This window comes from Globicephala melas, chromosome 11 (assembly GCF_963455315.2).
Source record: "Globicephala melas chromosome 11, mGloMel1.2, whole genome shotgun sequence".
Lineage (NCBI taxonomy): Eukaryota > Metazoa > Chordata > Mammalia > Artiodactyla > Delphinidae > Globicephala > Globicephala melas.
In genome coordinates, this window is record NC_083324.2 from 78135491 (window position 1) to 78154374 (window position 18884).

General features: G+C 43.7%; 1 protein-coding gene across 9 annotated transcripts in view; it reads left to right on the forward strand.

Moving 5' to 3' along the window:
* The window catches only part of PAQR8 (progestin and adipoQ receptor family member 8), a 39257-nt gene that overhangs the window by 12218 nt on the left and 8155 nt on the right, over positions 1–18884 (forward strand). For 3 of the 9 annotated variants that reach the window (XM_060308993.1, XM_060308996.1, XM_060308991.1), the window contains one exon: positions 8196–8225. The exons of 5 other annotated variants lie outside the window; for them this stretch is intronic. In XM_060308993.1, the coding sequence (XP_060164976.1) occupies positions 8196–8225 (30 nt within the window). Of the gene's footprint in view, positions 1–8195; positions 8226–8737; positions 13337–18884 lie in introns of those variants that run through there. One more of the 9 variants, XR_009566053.1, reaches the window with a different exon arrangement.

Here is an 18884-nt window from a genome sequence, read left to right on the forward strand (position 1 = left end):
GTGGCAGACTTGTACATCGATCACAGCATCTTCTCTGGAGCTCGCCAGGGCCTGAATGCCTCTCAGTGCGGGACCCCAGGAAGCCAGTTACCAAGAGTGTGGCCTAGGGTTGACACCTCTGTGCCCTTTCCCAAGTAAGTGGTCTTTAAAGCCCTTCCCACACTAAAATCTCTTGAGCCTTTCTGCCTGTGGTCACGTTGGGTCCCTAACAGCAAGGGGCCAGCTCTCTCCTCTTTCACCAAGAATCAGATTAAAGGGGGATGTGTCACCACTCAGGCATGCTAAACCCTTTCTGGAAAGCAGATGATGGGGAAAATGTTTTAAACATTGATGGTTCACGGAGGAATTGGAGGTCGTGACTCTTCCTTTCCAACCCATAGTGGGTTTGTAGATTGGGTTTGTAATTTGGTTGGTGAGTCAGTAAGACTAATTAAAGTCATCCTTTTTATGGAGAACCAGAATGTTTAATGCCCAGGGGGAATATAAAGGAAATGGGAGCCCAAAGCCTGTCCTTTAGGAGTTCCTAATCTGGTAGAGCAGTTGTATTAAGTTGAATTTAGATTCAGTGTAGTTTAATGAGATGCAAGGAGAAATGTAGTGCCTGGTTATAATTAACTCACTCTCAGCTGACTAACATCCGTTTGAAGACATTTGGAGGGCATTAAGATAATGCCTGTGAAGCAACAGGACTTCCTTGACAGAAGATGCTATAAGTATTTATGACCATATTGGAGATAATGTACAGGGCTGTAAGGAATGGTTTGGGCCCATCTGTAGTCACCAGAAATTGTTACCCTCTGATAAGCTGGTCAGGCAGAAGCTGCAAGGGCTGCTGCAGGCCTGGCTGTCTCCAGGATGGTTAACAGGATGCCGAGCTGCTGTCTGGGAGGTTAAGATCAGGCTGGTGTGCGTGAGTGTGGTTTTCTCTTGCTTTAATCAACAGTACATTCTTTTACAAGAAAACGTCAAGAAAAGTCTTTTCGCAAGAAAAAGCTCATCTTGGAGTGCTCTGACTTACCAGCAAGGACCGGCAGAGGCACTTTTTCCATTTCAGAAATCTCAACAGTATAGTGAGGGCAGAGGAAGGGAGAGGGGGAAAACCGTATAGGTCAAAGAACGCATTAGATTGACCAAGTATTCTAAAGGCATTTTTCAAAAAATCAGGTTAGATTTAGAATCCCTTTCCTAAGTGTGTACTTTTTTTTTTTTTGCGGCCTCTCACTGTTGTGGCCTCTCCCGTTGCGGAGCACAGGCTCCGGACGCGCAGGCTCAGCGGCCATGGCTCACGGGCCCAGCCGCTCCGCAGCATGTGGGATCTTCCCGGACCGGGGCACGAACCCGTGTCCCCTGCATCGGCAGGCGGACTCTCAACCACTGCGCCACCAGGAAGGCCCCTGGCTTACTATTATTCTTTACTTTCTCCATCTTTTAGGACATCATATAAAATAAGCCAAAAAAACATCATTTGCTGTTGTTATTCAGGAACGTCCAAAGTATTTGAATTCTCTGGTGTGGATAAGTGGCCTGTGAGGCTGAAATAGCGAGCTGGGGAATAATTGCAACTTTTCAGTAGATACTACAATCCTTTGTGGAAGGGAGCACTGGGGCAGTGGAACTGCAAGTACTGTGCTGACCTTGAACTTTTCTCGTAACAATAAGTACTTGTCTCTTCCCAAGACCATATGATCTGTGGAACTTGCTGGAATAGCTTCTGGCTGGTACTGTGTCTTTTGTTTTCTACCGGCACCCTGGGACTTGAGAACACACTCTTTGGAGTTTAAAAGCATCTTATTTGAATGCTGACTTGATGGTGAGCTTATATAATTGGCTATTAGACACTGAATAAGCTTAAAACTTGGAAGTGACACTTTTTGGACCTGTAGTCATCTTGTCTTAGGCTTGTAATGACATTCTTTTTTTTTTTCCTTCAACTTTAATTCAGAAATATCAAATTGTTGGCCTTTAATATTCTAAGTTTACAGATGGCGCTACTGGTGCCAGAAGGATTGTGGTTTATTTTTAAGTATGTGATTCATTTAATTTGAGGAGAGTAGGATTTGGGCCTTCTGCCTTGCAGCTCACTTTACCTCCAAGATCAATACAACTTCAAAGAAGGAGAAGTCTGTTTCTTAATGGTGTTTATAATGGCTGTGGCTTGTTGATATTAATGACCGAGTATCTACTTCAGGGTAGCTTTGATTAATCAAAGTCTTCACTTAAACTAATATTTACTGACATATTCTAATTTGAAGACAAAAACATCAAAACACAAGAAAATAAAGTCCTGTTAGAACTTTTATTTAAGAACAACTTCCCAGTAAATCCTTAGGTTCACCACAGGCACCGTCCAGTCTTCTTGACCATGGGTACCTCCATCATCCAAGCTGCGTCATGACCACTGACATCCAGAAGGAGATGAAGGACCTAGACAGTTCTGAATTATCAAAATTATCACTTACACATTTAGGAAAGTGAACTAATGCATTTTAGAATGATGTTCAATAAATGAGATTGGAACAGAAAGCACTTCCTGAATAGGGTAGACATTCAGGGCATGGCCTCTGGAGTGAGCCTACCTGGTTCTGGATTCTGGCTCCACTACTTCCTGTCTAGGTGACCTTGGGCAAGACACTTAACCTCTTTCCTCATCTGTACAGTAGGTAGGAAGAATAAATCCCATGTCATAGAGTTGTGAGGAATGATTGTGAGTTAATAACATGCAAAGAACTTAGAACGGTGCCCAGCGTAGAGTAAGTGCTCCTTATACTGAGTTACTATAATAACTATTACTGGCGACTGGATAAAGAGGAGCACCAGGTAAAGATGAGGGAAAAATATATCTCTGGTTTCTGACTTGAGCACCTGGCTGAAGCGATTTACTGAACAGAAACAAGGAACATGGGATAGAAATAGGTTTAGTGGAGGAAGCTCAATTCTCTCTGTGGGTTGTATTCATTTTGAGGTATCTTTGTTACAGCTGAGCAGAGATAACCTTGTGGGCATTAAATAAGCCCCATTCCATGTAATGACTAAGTTTTCTGTGTACTACGGGTTCTCTCCTTGGTTTTCTTATGGATTTCTTGTGAGCTGTCAAAAACAAATTAAACTCCAGGTGCTTCAGAATTTCCATCTGAATAATATTGAACATAATAACGGCACATAGTAAACTCAGCAAATGCTTTCAAAAGGTCCTAAGGGGGAATTCCCTGGCGATCCAGTGGTTAGGACTCCGTGCTTCCACTGCAGGGGGCCCGGGTTCGATCCCTGGTCAGGGAACTAAGATCCCACAAGCCTCATGGCTCAGCCAAAAGAAAAATGTCCTAAGTAGCTTGGATAAAGGTTTTTTATATATATATATATATATATATACACACACACACATATATATATATACACACACACACACATACATACACACACATCTATATATATATATATATATATATATTTGACTACTGTAGGTACCTCATATAAGTGGAATCATACAGCATTTGTCTTTTTGTCTCCGGCTTACATCTCTTAGCATAATGTCCTCCAGGTTCATCCATGGAGGTTCATATATATATATTATGATGGTCAAAGCCAAGATTGAGATTTTGACATAGAAACAAGGAAGGTAAAAGCCAGTATACTTTTAGTATGTCTTTCTTTCATTCATCCATTTGTTCACTCAATAAATATTTACTGAGCACTTTTTGTATAAGCCAAGTAATGTTCTAGGTACCAGTGGATACATAAGTGAACAAACAGACAAAAATACCTCTGCTAATGGGGCTTATATTCTGGGCCAGCAGCAGGGCTAGGACAGACAATAAACTTAATAAATAAAAATAATATATTAACCTCATACCCATTAGAGTGGCTACAGTCAATAGCCAGAAAATAACAAGTGTTGACAAGGATGCAGAGAAGTTGGAACTCTTTTGCACTATTGTGAGAATGTGAAATGGTGCACTCACTGTGGAAAATGGTATGGCAGTTCCTCAAAAACTTAAAAAATAGAATTACCAATGATCCAGCAATTCCACTTCTGAGTATATACCCATAAGAACTGAAAGCAATCTTAAAGAAATACTTGCACGCTTACATTCATAGCAGTGTTACTCACAATAGTCTAAAAGGTGGAAGCACCCTAAAGGTACATCAGTGGATGAGTATATACATATTCATATAGTGTATACATACAATGAATATTATTCAGCCTTAAAAAGGAAGGATATTCTGACACATGGTCTACAACATTGGTGAACCTGGAGGACGTTATGCTAAGTGAAATAAGACACAAAAAGACAAATGCTGTATGATTCCACTTATATGAGGTACCTGGAGTAGTCAAATTCATAGAGACAGAAAGTAGAAGGATGTTTGCCGGGAGGTGGAGGAAGTGGGAATTGGAGAATTGTTGTTTACTGGGTATAGAATTCCAGTTTTGCAAGATGAAGGGAGTTCTGGAGATGGATGTTGGTGATGGTTGCACAGCAATGTGAATGTACTTAACACTACTGAACTGTACAGCTAAAAAGGGTTAAGATGGGAAATTTTATGTTAGGTGTATGTACCACAATTTTTTAAAAAATATGAGAAAGACTATAATACATTAGGTCACAAGGTGAAAAGTACAATAGAAAACCAAAAAAAGAGTAAAGCAGAGTATCGGGGTTCTAGAGAGCTCGGGAGGGTGCAAATGCAGTATTAGATCAATAGGGAAGTGGGGAGGCCCCTTTCGACTGAAGAAAAACGCACAACCTAAAAGTTGCAAGTTAAGTTTTATTCAGGGGCCTCACCGAGGGCTGACTATAACCCAGGAGATAGCCTCTCCGACAGCTTTGAGGATCTGCTCTAAAGAGGTAAGGCAGGAGCCAGGATATATGGGAATTTTTGCTCAAAACAAAACAAAACACGTAGTTGAACATCAAAAGATCACTGCTAGTCACAAAAACCAGACATCTCAAGTTAATGATTTCAGTGTTTTTCTATCTGTGGGAAGATACAAGAGTCTGGGCTCATTGAAATTATTCTGTAGATGTACATCTCAACTCTGTAGGGCCAGTATCCTGTTTTTCTCCACCCTGAATTCCCCTCAAGTCTCACTGTAGGGGCGGCTGCAGTGACTGACAGCTTGCTGGTGGGCAGCATTCGTTGTTTACTGCAGTGGCAGGCAACATTTTTTGTCTGCACCTCCTTGAGAAGGTGAGATTTGAGCAAGGCCTGGAAGGAGTTGTCTGTCCCTCGGCTGTGATTACAGTCGGTGTCTAGATCGTCCGGGGCCCCCAGATGATGTGTGGCGAGACCCGGGCAATGATCACGTGGTGTGTATCTGTAAAGTTCACGAGCGGTGGGCAGCTGACGCAGAAACTGTGGACATGGGCATTTCAACTCAACTGGAAAAACAATCCAGGCACTCCGGTAGCACTTTGCACAGATTATAATCAGATGTCATCTGAGACTTGAGGTTATATTACAGTAAAGAGAAATGGTTGTTCTTATACTTGGCCCTTTCTACAGTCAAACTCCATAACCTAGAAACAACAGTCAGGAGTTTGATTTTTTAATTACACCTAAGTTTGCATGTTGTTGTTTAGCCCATTTCCAATACATGTTTTAAACTCCATAAGACTAGGATTTTCAGGGCTTCAGCTGAGCTTTCTGTCAACCCAAAACTAGGCAGTGCAGCTCAAGAGTACTTACTTCTGTTTTTCTCCATCTGGTAGGTCATATGGCATGGAATGGTGAGCTGCTTAGAAAAATCCTGTGATCTGGACATGTTACATTACTAATTTATGAGGCTGGTATAAAGAGGTATCAACTTACCATCATTTAAGCCACTACTCTGTACTCATGAAAAAAATTGAAAGAGGTTTGCAGCAGTGGATTCTTGAATTGATTTTTTTCACATCTCATTTTTTAATCTTTTTTCCATCAAAAAGAAGTACAATGAGCATGAATCTCTACTTTGGAATCAGGAAGAAATCTGTCACCATGCCCCCACCTCCACGGCACTGAACTTGGAGGGGAGATGAACATCTGTAGGTATCAGGCACCTTTGCCCCTTCACGATCCTGGCCCCAGGCGAGGATTCTGAAGCCACACCAGCAGCCACTGAAAACACACATGCTGTTTGTGACTCTCTCCCCAGACTAAAGTTGCACGATCATTGCTAAAGTTGCAGGGGCGAGGTGAAGGGAGGAGAAGCATACTTCCTCTCTAAGTCCTGTCTACGCTGATGGCAGTGAGCATAGGTTGACTGAAGAAGCACAGCACCAAGCTCAAAACTAGCCCCATCCTCACCCCCCAACCCGTGTTTTGGTAACACTCTTATCTGCCCAATGTTTGCTTTTAGTTCTGAACAAAATTATTTTTATGCCACACGGCTTGTGAGATCTCTGTTCCCCGACCAGGTGTTGAACCCAGGTCACGGCAATGAAAGCCCGGAATCCTAACCACTTGGCCACCAGAGAACTCCCTGAACAAAATTCTTATAAAATTTTTGGCATAAACGTGGTATCTTGGGAGCTTTGAAGAGAGGAGGAAGAATATTTTCCTTGAACTTTATGCACAAGCAGCTGCCTACAGGCATTTGGCCCTTGGTGGTTATCAAGCTGAGTGTCCCCCTCTACATCCATTTTCTCCCAACACAGAGTGTGGACGGTAGAGACAGGCTTCTCTTGGTGGTGAAATGATAATTCATGGGAAGGTAGCACCCTTTAGGTATATACTGTTGTCATTAGATATAAGTCATTCCGTGGTGATAGCAGTACTTAGTAGCAAAAGAAGGAAGGAAAGTTCAGTGGACTCCACATTCATTCATTGAGGGTCTACTCTGGGCAAGTCTACGTGCCAGGCTCTAAGTTGCGGGGAGGGAATTTAATGCCACATGAGACAGTGCTTGCCCGTAAGGCCTGCTAGGGATATAGAAGTACCCAAACAACCACAGGACAAAGTTATATGTGATGACATCATTTTGTGACACAAACTTGCAGGTTGCAAGAGAAGGGATATTGCTTTGGGTAGATCGGAAGGCATGGAGGAATCACCCTCTGAGAGGTGCCTTCAGGAATGGGTGAGGTTTTCTAAGGTAGAGATAGGGAGGAGGCCCTTCCAGGTAAAGGGAACAGCCTGGCCTAAGACCTGAAGGGGAATCCCCCTTCTAGACCCACAGCTAAGAAGACCACACTGCAGCCTTGTTTGTCATAGCAAATACAGGAAATAACCTGCATGTCTGTCCACAGGAGGATGGACAAATAAATTGGGGTATTTGGAAAATATTCAGCAGAGAAAATGAATCAATTAGAGAATCATGTAGCAATTAATATGGAAAAAACACAAAACATTAAATGAAAGAAAGAAGGCTGCAGGAGGTTAGGTGCAAAATTTATATAAAGGTTAAAATATCCAAAACAATATATATAGTTTATGGATTTTTATTTATTTTTAATTTTAAAAATTCATTTATTTATTTTTGGCTGCATTGGGTCTTCGTTGCTGCGCGCGGGCTTTTCTCTAGTTGCCGCGAGCGGGGGCTACTCTTTGTTGCAGTGTGCGGGCTTCTCATCGTGGTGGCTTCTCTTGTTGTGGAGCATGGGCTCTAGGTGCATGGGCTGCAGTAGTCCTGGCTCGCAGGCACTAGAGCGCAGGCTCAGTAGTTGTGGCGCACGGGCTTAGTTGCTCCGCGGCATGTGGGATCTTCCCAGACCAGGGCTCGAACCCGTGTCCCCTGCATTGGCAGGCGGGTTCTTAACCACTGCGCCACCAGGGAAGCCCTGGATTTTTAATTTTATGATTTTTTATTATATCGTTACATGTAGTTATATAATTTTATAATCTCATAATGTTTTCATATGAAAACATAAGTGGAAATGAAAAACACCAGGTTCAGTGTATAGTGGCTGCTGCTGGGGAGGAAGGAAAGGAATGAGTGATTATAGGAGGCGAGGTCCCAGTTACCTGCGTTATAGGCATAGATGATACATACAGGCATGCGTACGCACAGTCATACATATATATACACACACATACACATATATACGTACACGCATATATTTATATACATGCATATGTATATTTTTTACTTGATGTATAGTTGATTTACAATGTTATGTTAGTTTCTGGTGAACAGCAGTGATTCATATATATATATATATGTATATATATGTACATTCTTTTTCATATTCTTTTCCATTATGGTTTATTTACAGGATATTGACTATAGTTCCCTGTGCTATACAGTAAGACCTTTTTGCTTATCTATTTTATATGTAGTAGTTTGTGTCTGCTAATCCCAAACTCCTAATTTATCCCTCCCCCACCCCTTTCCCCTTTGGTAACCGTACATTTGTTTCTATGTCTGGGAGTCTGTTTCTGTTTTGTAAATAAATTCATTTGTAGCATATTTTAGATTCCACATATAAGTAATATATGGTATTTGTCTTTCTGGCTTACCTCACTTAGTATGATCATCTCTAGATCCATCCATGTTGCTGCAAATGGCATTATTTCATTCTTTTTTATGGCTGAGTAATATTCCATTGTATATTTACCTCATCTTCTTTATCCATTCATCTGTTGATAGACATTTAGGTTGTTTCCATGTCTTGGCTATTGTGAATAGTAATGCTATGAACACTGGGTGCATGTATCTTTTCGAATTAGAGTTTTCTCTGGATCATGAATATATTTTAAAATCTGAAGTAGGGCTTCCCTGGTGGCACAGTGATTAAGAATCCACCTGCCAATGCAGGGGACACGGGTTCCAGCCCTGGTCCGGGAAGATCCCACATGCTGCGGAGCAACTAAGCCCGTGCGCCACAACTACTGAGCCTGCATTCCAGAGCCCGCGAGCCACAACTCCTGAACCCCAGGCGCCTAGGGCCCGTGCTCTGCAACAAGAGAAGCCACCGCAACAAGAAGCCCGCACACCGCAACGAAGAGTAGCCCCCGCTCACTGCAACTAGAGAAAGCCCATGCACAGCAACAAAGACCCAATGCAGCCAAAAATAAATAAAAATTTTTTTAAATACCTTTAAAAAACTTTTTAAAAAATAAAATCTGAAGTAAATATGACATAAGATTTGACAAGCAATTGTTTGTCGTATCATCCTTTATACTTTTCTGTATATTTGAAGTATTTTGTAATTTCAAAATGAAAGTCACAGGGCATGTTTAGGAACAGTAAATGGTATATAGATCAGTGGTTTTCGAAGTTTAATGTGACCCTTAGTAAGAGATCTATTTTATTTTAGGAACCAGGAGTTTCATGACAGTACTTATCCTTAATGTGTGAGGTGCACCCTGACATGTTCTGTTCTCTTCACTCTGTTTTGTTCTTCATGAAATCGACAGTGGATAATGTTAAGGCTGTGGATCAGGGCAGGGAGGAGTTTGACGGCAGCCTCAGGGATTTGAGCTTTACTTGGCAGAGAGGAGAGGGCTCCCGGCAGCTTTGGGGCATTATCCTCATCAGAGCTGAACTTTAGCTGAATCAAATCAGACGGAACTGTGGCCAGAGATTGGAGGAGGCGAGGTCGTTTAGGAGGTTATCATCATGGTTTAGCTGGGACAGTGTACCGGCCTGCAGGGGAGTGAGAGAAGGAATATACTGCAATTTAAACAAAAAGGGAGGGGGCAGGATTTGATGACTGGAATGTGAGGGAAGGAGGAAAAGGAGAAATTTCACTTTGATTTCAAGGCTTGGTGACTAGGAGATTGGTCATACTCGTAACAGAACTAGGCACAGCCGAGGTTTGATTTTTTGATTGCTTTTTTTTTTTTTTTTGCGATGCGTGGGGCTCTCACTGTTGTGGCCTCTCCCATTGCGGAGCACAGGCTCCGGACACGCAGGCCCAGTGGCCATGGCTCATGGGCCCAGCCGCTCCACGGCATGTGGGATCTTCCCAGACCGGGGCACGAACCCGTGTCCCCTGCATCGGCAGGCGGACTCTCAACCACTGCGCCACCAGGGAAGCCCTTGATTGCTTTTTATTTATTTTTTTTGGCTGTGCCACTCGGCATGTGGAATCTTAGTTCCCTGACCAGGGATGGAACTCACGCCCCCTGCAGTAGAAGTGTGAAGGCTTAACCACTGGACTGCCAGGGAAGTCCCAGCAAAAGTTTGGTTTTAAACACACAAAGCTTAAGATGCTGATGGGATCTCCAGATGGATAAAGTGAAGTCTTGTTGAGGTTAAAAGGCACGGATACAACATGGTCTCATAATGTTTGATGCCTTTTTGTAGCAGTACACAGTACTAGTGAGGGAAACAGAAAAATTCGATGTCATCAGGGTGGGGCTGGGTGGCAGGCGTGGAGTGCTCCAGGGTAGAAGCAAAGGGGCTGGCACGTTGGGATGGCAGTGGGGCAGGTGAAGCAGGTGAAGTAAGACAGAAGGGCTGGGGTTAGGAGGAGCCTGGAGCGTGTGAACTGGTGTGAGGAAATAGTCCAGGTGGAAACTAGGAGCATTGTGATCAGGAAGGAGGAATGTCAAATCTGAGATCCTGGAGCTCGAGTAACTCCGAGTGAGAAACCACGACCGCCTTGTTGCAAGCCGGGTTGTAACAGGATGGAGATGAAGACCAGAGCAGTGCAAGGGTTCACAGCTGTTGGTCTGAACTGAATAATCAACTTTTCCGATGAAACTCGCCTGTGGAATAACTAAGGATTTTTAACCAGCTCAGCTACTGATTATGAGTTTCTCCTTCAAATTGTAGAAAAGGCCATAGTGGAGAGGGGTTCCCTTAGGAGAGCCTCCTGGAGTGTCCTGGGAGAGGGCTCTGGACAACATAGCCAGATGTCCCAGCGGGAGTCAGGATTCCTAGCCTGCTCTCAGCTCACAGGCAGACGGGCTCCCACGTCTTATCCAGCTCTTCCTATTCCATTTGTGTTTTATGGGCTTTCTTTTTCGGAGACCTAGGTGGCTGGGCTCTTGAGCACGAAAGTCAGAAGCAGCGCCCCTACCTTAGGTCTGATTCGGTTTAGAGCTGTGAATAGATCACTTCGATTCTCTGTGTCTCGGGGCGGGGGAGTTCAGGATTAACACGTACACGCTACTATATATAAAATAGATAACCAACAAGGACCTACTGTATAGCACAGGGAACTATATTTAATATCTTCTAATAACCTATAATGGAAAAAATCTGAAAAAGAATATATATATGTATGTATAACAGAATCACTTTGCTGTACACCTGAAACTAACACAACATTGTAAATCAACTATACTTCGATAAAAATTATTTTTAAAAAATTAAAAATGCAAATTTTTATATACATAAAAAGATAATAGTGGAAACTCAAAAAAAATTCTCCATGCCTCAGTTATTCTCACAATTAAGTAACACAAACATAGATTTTTTTTAATGCCTTGAGTGACTTCCTTGTGCAACTCAATGAATTTCACAATTTAATGTAAAGAAGGCACACGTACAACCAGCTATATCATAAGGCTAAGGGGATGTATAACAGGTTGTGATTAATTCTGCTTGAGTCTGTTGCTAAACTTCACAGAGGAGGTTATAGCTGAGCCTGGATTTGAGAGAGAAGCAGGGTTTGCCAGGCATAGAGGGGTACTTGGCGATGCAAAGTGTGTGTCTTGTTCAGGGAACCAGGACAGTCTGTTCTGCTTTTTTCTATGCAATGAGAATAAAAAACTAGGTCTCCTAACTCCTGCTCCAATGTTCTTTTACTTTAGTTTTCTTCTGCCTCAATGTTCTTTTACTTTAGTTTTCTTCTGCCTGGCCTCCCTTCCCTGCATCTTTGCTTAGGCATTCTTGGGCACAAAAGTACCAATGATAGGAGGAAATAGACTAAAAGTCATCTGGTGATTGGAAATCCGGTGAACAATTTAAATATTGTTATGGATACCTCCCAAGTGGGTGAACTACACCCAGATAAACAACATCCAAGTCAGATGTTGTTTCCTGTTGAAAAATCCCTAACATGTTCCTTGTCTAAAATCTCACCGGTTTTACCTTTAGAAGCAAAGAGGGCCAAAGGAGAGTCTTCTTTCACTCTGTTTTTGAACAATCATCCATTGACACATTCTGGGCCACCTTTCCTCTGATAATTGCTGATAGGAGGAATAAAGGATGGGCAGGTCCGTGTTTCTGTCTCAGGGAACTTGCAACCCAGGAGGGCTCTCTGCACACACAGCAGGGAAGTAGCACATAAGTGCAGACGTTCTGCTAACCGAAACGTGTGGAGTAGGTAGGTAAGCACTCTGGGAGGAGAGAAATTAAGATGACCTGGAGAAAACTTCATGGCCAATGTGGGATTGAACTACGGCCTTGAGGCTGTCTAAAGGGAAACTGAGAATGAAGCGACCTGCGTGATTCTTGGTAGCAAATAAAAAGCTGGGGTCTTGGGACCACCAGGAGAGTGTACAGCATTAGCTGCAAAGGGGTTAACGTTGAATTGCTAGGAAACGCCGAACTCCTTACACAGCGCACCAACCCGGCTTTCCTTGGTTATCAGATTCTTCTATGGAAAGTACATTTCCAATATTGATTTCCTGCCAATGGCAATCTGCGGCTCTCTTCGGAGTTCACCTGGGCTGGCCCGGGTCCCAGCAGGTTTGCCGATAGGTGATGAAGCTTCCTACAGGCGAGAGGCTGCCATAGCGGAAGCCAGACCATGCCGAATGAAGCCAGTGGTTACACTCTTGTGGAAAGTCCTGGGAGGCTTCCTGTCCCCAGGCTTTAATTGACAGGCCGTTCTGACATCAGAGCTTACCTTTACCCAAACAAGCAGTCTCTGAAGGAAAGGAATCACCATACCAGCCAGCCTGGCCGTTGACCTTAGACTGCTCAACGCATTCTAAACTGTTCCCAGCTCCTCCAAATTCTCCCGCTAGAATTAAACACAGATACTCCTTACTGCATGTGGGTGGTGCATTCTGGGTCTGTAGTGATGCGTTTTGAAAATAGTACCTGCTCAAGTGAGGAGGTGAGCTGAGATGTGGGAAGGATGGGAAGTAACACAAAAGAAAATACAAGGAATCCCAGCTGAGAGTTCCAACTGGAGAAAGAGAAAAATCCCCAGGGCAGAGCAGCAAATTATAAGGCTGTCTTTTCTTTCTCCTGTCCATGTTAGGCGGAGCCACAGAGGAAGAGGTTCAGAGGTGGAGGGGTCACTGAGCCCAGGTGACACGTGTTCCTGACACACTGGCACAGAGGTGTGCCTCGCTTTTTTTTTAGGCAGGGTTCAGCCGCGCCAGGTGCCCACAAGGTGGGGGATTGACTCCCTTCTTAACTCTGTTTGGGTTTGTGCGCTGCGGGAAAAGTCTTGTGACAATATTGCATATACTGGTTTTCCCAAGCTAAGAGAACATGGTTGCTGCCTTATCAGCAGATGTTACACATTTTTTTCCCCTTTAACCCCCCCCCCCCCCGCCCCCAGCCCCATGACCATTAGCTTACCTCCGTGGTGGCAAGTATAGCTAGGTTACTCCTGCGGACAAAAAGTGTTGCCTGCCATTCCAGTAAACAGTGAATGTTGTCCACCATCAAGCCCTCATCCACTGCAGCTGCCCCTGCGGTGAGCCCTGAGGGGAATTCAGGGTGGAGAAAAACTGGATACTGGCCCTACATAGTTAAGATGCATATCAGAAGAATAATTTCAATGAGCCCAGACTCTTGCATCTGCCTATACATAGAAAAGCACTAAAATCATTAACTTGAGATGTCTGTTTTTCGAGATTAGCAGTGATCTTGCGATGTTCTGCTACATGTTGTTGTTTTTCCAACAGAAACTCCTATGTATCCAGGCTCCTCCCTCACCTCTTTGAAGCAGATCCTCAGAGTATGTGAGAGGCTGACTCCTGGCCTATAGTCCTCAGTAAGGTCCCCGAATAAAACATAATTCTCAACTTTTAGGTTGTGTGTTTTTTCTCTAGTTGACACTCCTGACAATAACTTTATTACATGATCTGCTAACTAGTTGAGCTCAAAATCCACAGAATCATACAAATAAGTATGTATTCCTTTATAATGCTGGGGTGTTTTGGCAGGTGGGGGGAGGATGTACTAATTAACTGTACTAATTAATCGTTTTACCAGTTTTTACAGATTTCTGTCAAATATTCCTATTTGTTGAATAGCAGTAACTTCATTTACAAAAGTAGTAAATATTCATCGTCAAAAGTACTATAACAATAATATCGACTCCAGATGAAAAGTAAAATTCCCATCATCCCACTACTTAGCAATATCTGTATCAATGTCTTGATTATTTGCAATTCCATACTTTTTCTGTGCCATAGGTATATCTTTACAAAAATGGGATGCATACTTTTAATTTGCTTCTTCCTTGTACTAATGTCTTTCATTCATGTATTTATTCAGCAAATCTTTGTTGAGCATCTCCTATGTGCTGGTCAGTCACTGTTTTAAGTGTCGGGGAGACTGCAGTGAGAAACAAACGGAGCACACGTTTATGTCCTGTGTATCTCTCTATAACAATAAGTGTAATATATCTACATAATTATTTTAATGGGTGTGTAGTATTCTATTGTACAGATTTTATCATCATTAAATCAGATCTCCCATTTTTGGATGTTGAAATGCTGTTTGTGTTTTAGGTTTTCTTAAATACGGAGTGGATATGCATTAACGGTGGGTGGATCTGAATCCATGTTAAAATTGTATCCGCTCATAATAGGATTCTGCCGCTCTTTAAAATATGACTTTATAAACAGTGGTATGATACTTGGCAGATGTGCCTGCAAAGATCAGTGTGGGCCCAGCAGCCTCTCACTTGATGGATGACTGAGGAGGTCCTGGGGTTGTCTGAGGCCACTGCAAGTCCACCTCTGTCTCTGGTCAGACCAGAGGCTGCTCACAGCAGGGTTCCAGGCCTTATAAATGGGCATCAAGCTGGCATTTTGGCTTCTGTTCCTTCTCAGCCATTTATGGCTTTGCTGCATTGTGGGAGGCTGGGCTTCTGTGGATTCTGGAAGAGTTTCTCTGCCGTCTTTGATGGAAATTGCTGCTCTTTTGTTCTCTGTCCAGCAACCAGCAGGCCACCTTCCTGACTCTGCATGAGGCCGTGACACGAGGTGATGTCACAGGATCTGTTTGTTGGTGACTTCAGCACACTGCTGGATCTTCAGCACGAAGCAAAACATAGTCCAGATGAATTATAGAATTTCTTAGCATTAGAACGTATAGAGATGATACCCTCAGTTTTATGGACAAAGACACAAGGGTAGAGAAGTTGAGTGGTTTGCCTAAAATCCCATAGTCAGTGGTAGAGCTGGAACTGCTAATGCCTCATCCAGGGCTTCTCCAGGGAATCAGCTATTCCAAGTTTGTGGTCAGTTCCCATAGGGCCCTTGTAATAGATCAGGGAACACGATTGCTTTAGAGTCCTCTATTTGACCTCCAGATAAAATGTCATCAGTACCAAACTATGTCCGTTTCGCAAACATGGAGCTTTTAGTTTTTTTAGACGGCATACTCTAGGTGTAAAACTATTAGCATTATTAATAGTTTTAAAGGAGGACCTGAGATAAAACTTTAAGATTGGACCCCTAAATAGTCCAAGGCATGATGTAACATTTTATAACACTTTCTTATGAATGTTAACTGAATTCATGGTGTAGATGATGTTGTACTCAAGAAATAGAACTTTTAATTCCAATCCCATTATAAACTAAATCTAATTAAAGCTCTTAATAAAGCAGTTGGAAGAATCCCAGAAATGTAACCAAAAACATTAAATTCCTTTTCAATTTTCAAAGATTGCATTAAAATCAATTATAAGGTAGAAAATATATATATATATATTACTAAATTATAACCCTTCTGTGTGTTCTTTAGTTCAAATATTGCTGGTACTTTAATGTGCATGGTTTGCCTTTTCAAAGCATCATTCAGCCACTGCCCATTTTATTATTATTCACTCTCTTTATTTCCTGAGAGGTAGAGAGACAGGAAATCATCTCCCACCCACCCTTGTTTATGAGGAAAATGACCCTGAGTAGCTGAATGTCTTGGGCATGGCCACATAGCTCATTGCATAGAGCAAATATTAACAGCCAGACTTCCCGACTTGCAAACCATTATTTCTTTTTTTCCCTTACCCTGGCAGAACAGGAGGAAATTGGTGCCATACGTCTGGGCCTAAAGAACTATTTGTTCAGTAAATCATGATTAGGTGTATGATTATTTTATATATGCCACATATCATCTCAGACATAGGAACTTGCATGCCACACAGCCCCTGCCCTTAAAGCAGCCGGGTGTGGTGGGAAGTGAGCTCATCACCAAGGGTCAGGGCCCCAGGAGAGAAGTGTGATGGGGAGGCAAGGCCAGGGTAGGTGGGGCACCTTCATCCAGCCTGGGGTTAGGAAAGCCCACAGGCAGAGCTGACGCCTGGGCAGAGTGTTGATGAGCTGGGGTTGCTGGAGCCGCCCTTGTGTGCAGAAGCATACAGGGGAGATAGAGAGTGTTGTACCTTTGAAAAACTCCCAGTGTTATGATCCAAGCCATCCAAGTGGCCTGGGTGTGGGCTCTGGGAAAGGAGGCTGGAATAGGACCTGGGAAGGAGGTCTACAGAAGGGCCTGTTTGCACAGGCTGAGAGTTTGCGTGGTAAACAATGGTGCGCTCTTGAGGGACTTCGGGGAGGGGAGTAGTGATCAGTCTCCGCTTTTAAACTATCACCGTGAAGTGGTTTGGAGACTAGAGGGCGGGTTTGGGGATATGAGGTGGGGGAACCATCTCTTGAGGAAGAAAGGTCAGTTATGAGACCGCTGTTTTCCTCATCAACACAAGTTCATCTTGAAGGCCCAAATCAAGGGGGAGCGGTAGAAATGGAAAGGACAAGTGGATTCCAGAAACATTGAGATAAAATCAACAGGCCTCCATGACTGATCAGAGGTAGGGACAGGTCAAGTCTGGGCTGAAGGAGGAGGCTGAAGAGGTTGAGTTTGAAATGCCCGTGGGATATTCAGTTGGACAAAACCAGAGCTGCTGGATATTTGAATCCAAACTCAGGAAAGATCTGGCTGGAGGCATGTATTTGGGGATCCTGTGATAACAGGGCCTGGCTGAAGAGAAAGCCTGCGTGCAGCAACTAAGACCCAACACAGCCAAAAATTAATTAATTAATTAATAAGTTTTAAAAAAAGAATGTGGATCAACCATAGAGCTTTTTCAGAGCAAGGACTGTCTGCTCAACAATATTCCAGGCTACCAAGGCCACAGAGGAAGAATAAAATAAGACCACCTACCTCAAGCCGCTTACAAGAAGAGTCAAACTTCACGAATCAACAGCCACCACCAGACCGCACATAACGGAGTGTTAAGTGGAGAGAAATACAAACAGGCCTCTACGGAGCAGAGCTGCTCCTGGGAGGATAGGACTTACACATGTGAAGGGGTGAGGGGCGGGCCTTCCAGGAAAGGGGCAGAACACGACCCAGGATGCTACGGCCTCTGTGGGCCCACGAGCAGAGGGGCCGCTGCGGAAGACAGAGGAAGTGAGTGCGGCGGGTGGCGTGAGTTTAGGTTTGATGTTGCAGAAGGAAGAGGGGAGGTTTCTCATCCGTGGAGGGTTTTTCTGTTTTTTTTTTTTTTTTTTGCGGTACGCGGGCTTCTCACTGCTGTGGCCTCTCCCATTGCGGAGCACAGGCTCTGGACGCGCAGGCTCAGCGGCCATGGCTCACGGGCCCGGCCGCTCCGCGGCATGTGGGATCTTCCCGGACCGGGGCATGAACCCGTGTCCCCTGCATCGGCAGGCGGACTCTCAACCACTGCGCCACCAGGGAAGCCCCATCCCTGGGGTTTTTTCTTGTTCAATCCTTATGTCACCTGAGCTCGGGGGACTCATGCTATAGACCGGTACCTCCTCTCCTGGCTTAAGTGACACCGCCCTCTGTGGTCCCGCCTCTGCTTTCTTCTTCCATCACCCTGTCAACTGTGGCGTCTGTCCCCAGGGTTCCACCATCGGCCCCCTTTTCTGCCTCTGGTACCTCTCACACAGACACTTCTGCCATGTCCTTGGCGGATTCTCAACCACTGCGCCACCAGGGAAGCCCAAGTTAAACATTTGTGAGGGCTGAAATTTGTTGCATACAGATTTGGGTTCTCAGGAGAGGCAAGTCCAAAACCACTTGCTTTCCAGAGCATAATTAAAAAAAAAAAATACACACACAGTCTTTGCAATTAGATTTCATTAAATTTAGGCTACATGTTAATTTTGTTCAGCTCTTAAGATTTCTCAGGATAGGACTTTCCTGGTGGCACAGTGGTTAGGAATCCACCTGCCAATGCGGGGGACACAGGTTTGAGCCCTGGTCCGGGAAGATCCCACATGCAGTGGAGCAACTAAGCCCGTGCACCACAACTACTGAGCCTGCGCTCCAGAGCCCATGAGCGACGACTACTGAGCCCGTGTGCCACAACTACTGAAGCCTGAATACCTAGAGCCCGTGCTCCGCAACAAGAGCAGCCACTGCAATGAGAAGCCCATGCACCACAACGAAGAGTAGCCCCTGCTTGCCACAACTAGAGAAAGCCTGCGTGCAGCAACGAAGACCCAACACAGCCAAAAATTAATTAATTAATTATAAAAAAAAGATTTCTCAGAATATGCCTTGGTTTTTACCAACCTGATTGATGACTCATTTGACCTTGAGGTTCAAGTAACTATTGCTTATCTCAGATTTTCAAGTTCCCAGTGAAATTAGTGGGTAATTTAAGATTAGGTGCTCAAGAAATGTAGGCTCTCATTACTAATATCAACATTGATAATTTTTGTATTTCGATATAATACTTCGTACTAAATAAAATACATAAAAAAGCTTTGTATGGATGAAGAGTGCTTTTGTCTTTGCCAGTTCAAGACTATTTGAGACTTGATTTGGAGTGGTTTACAAGATCCCTCCTTTA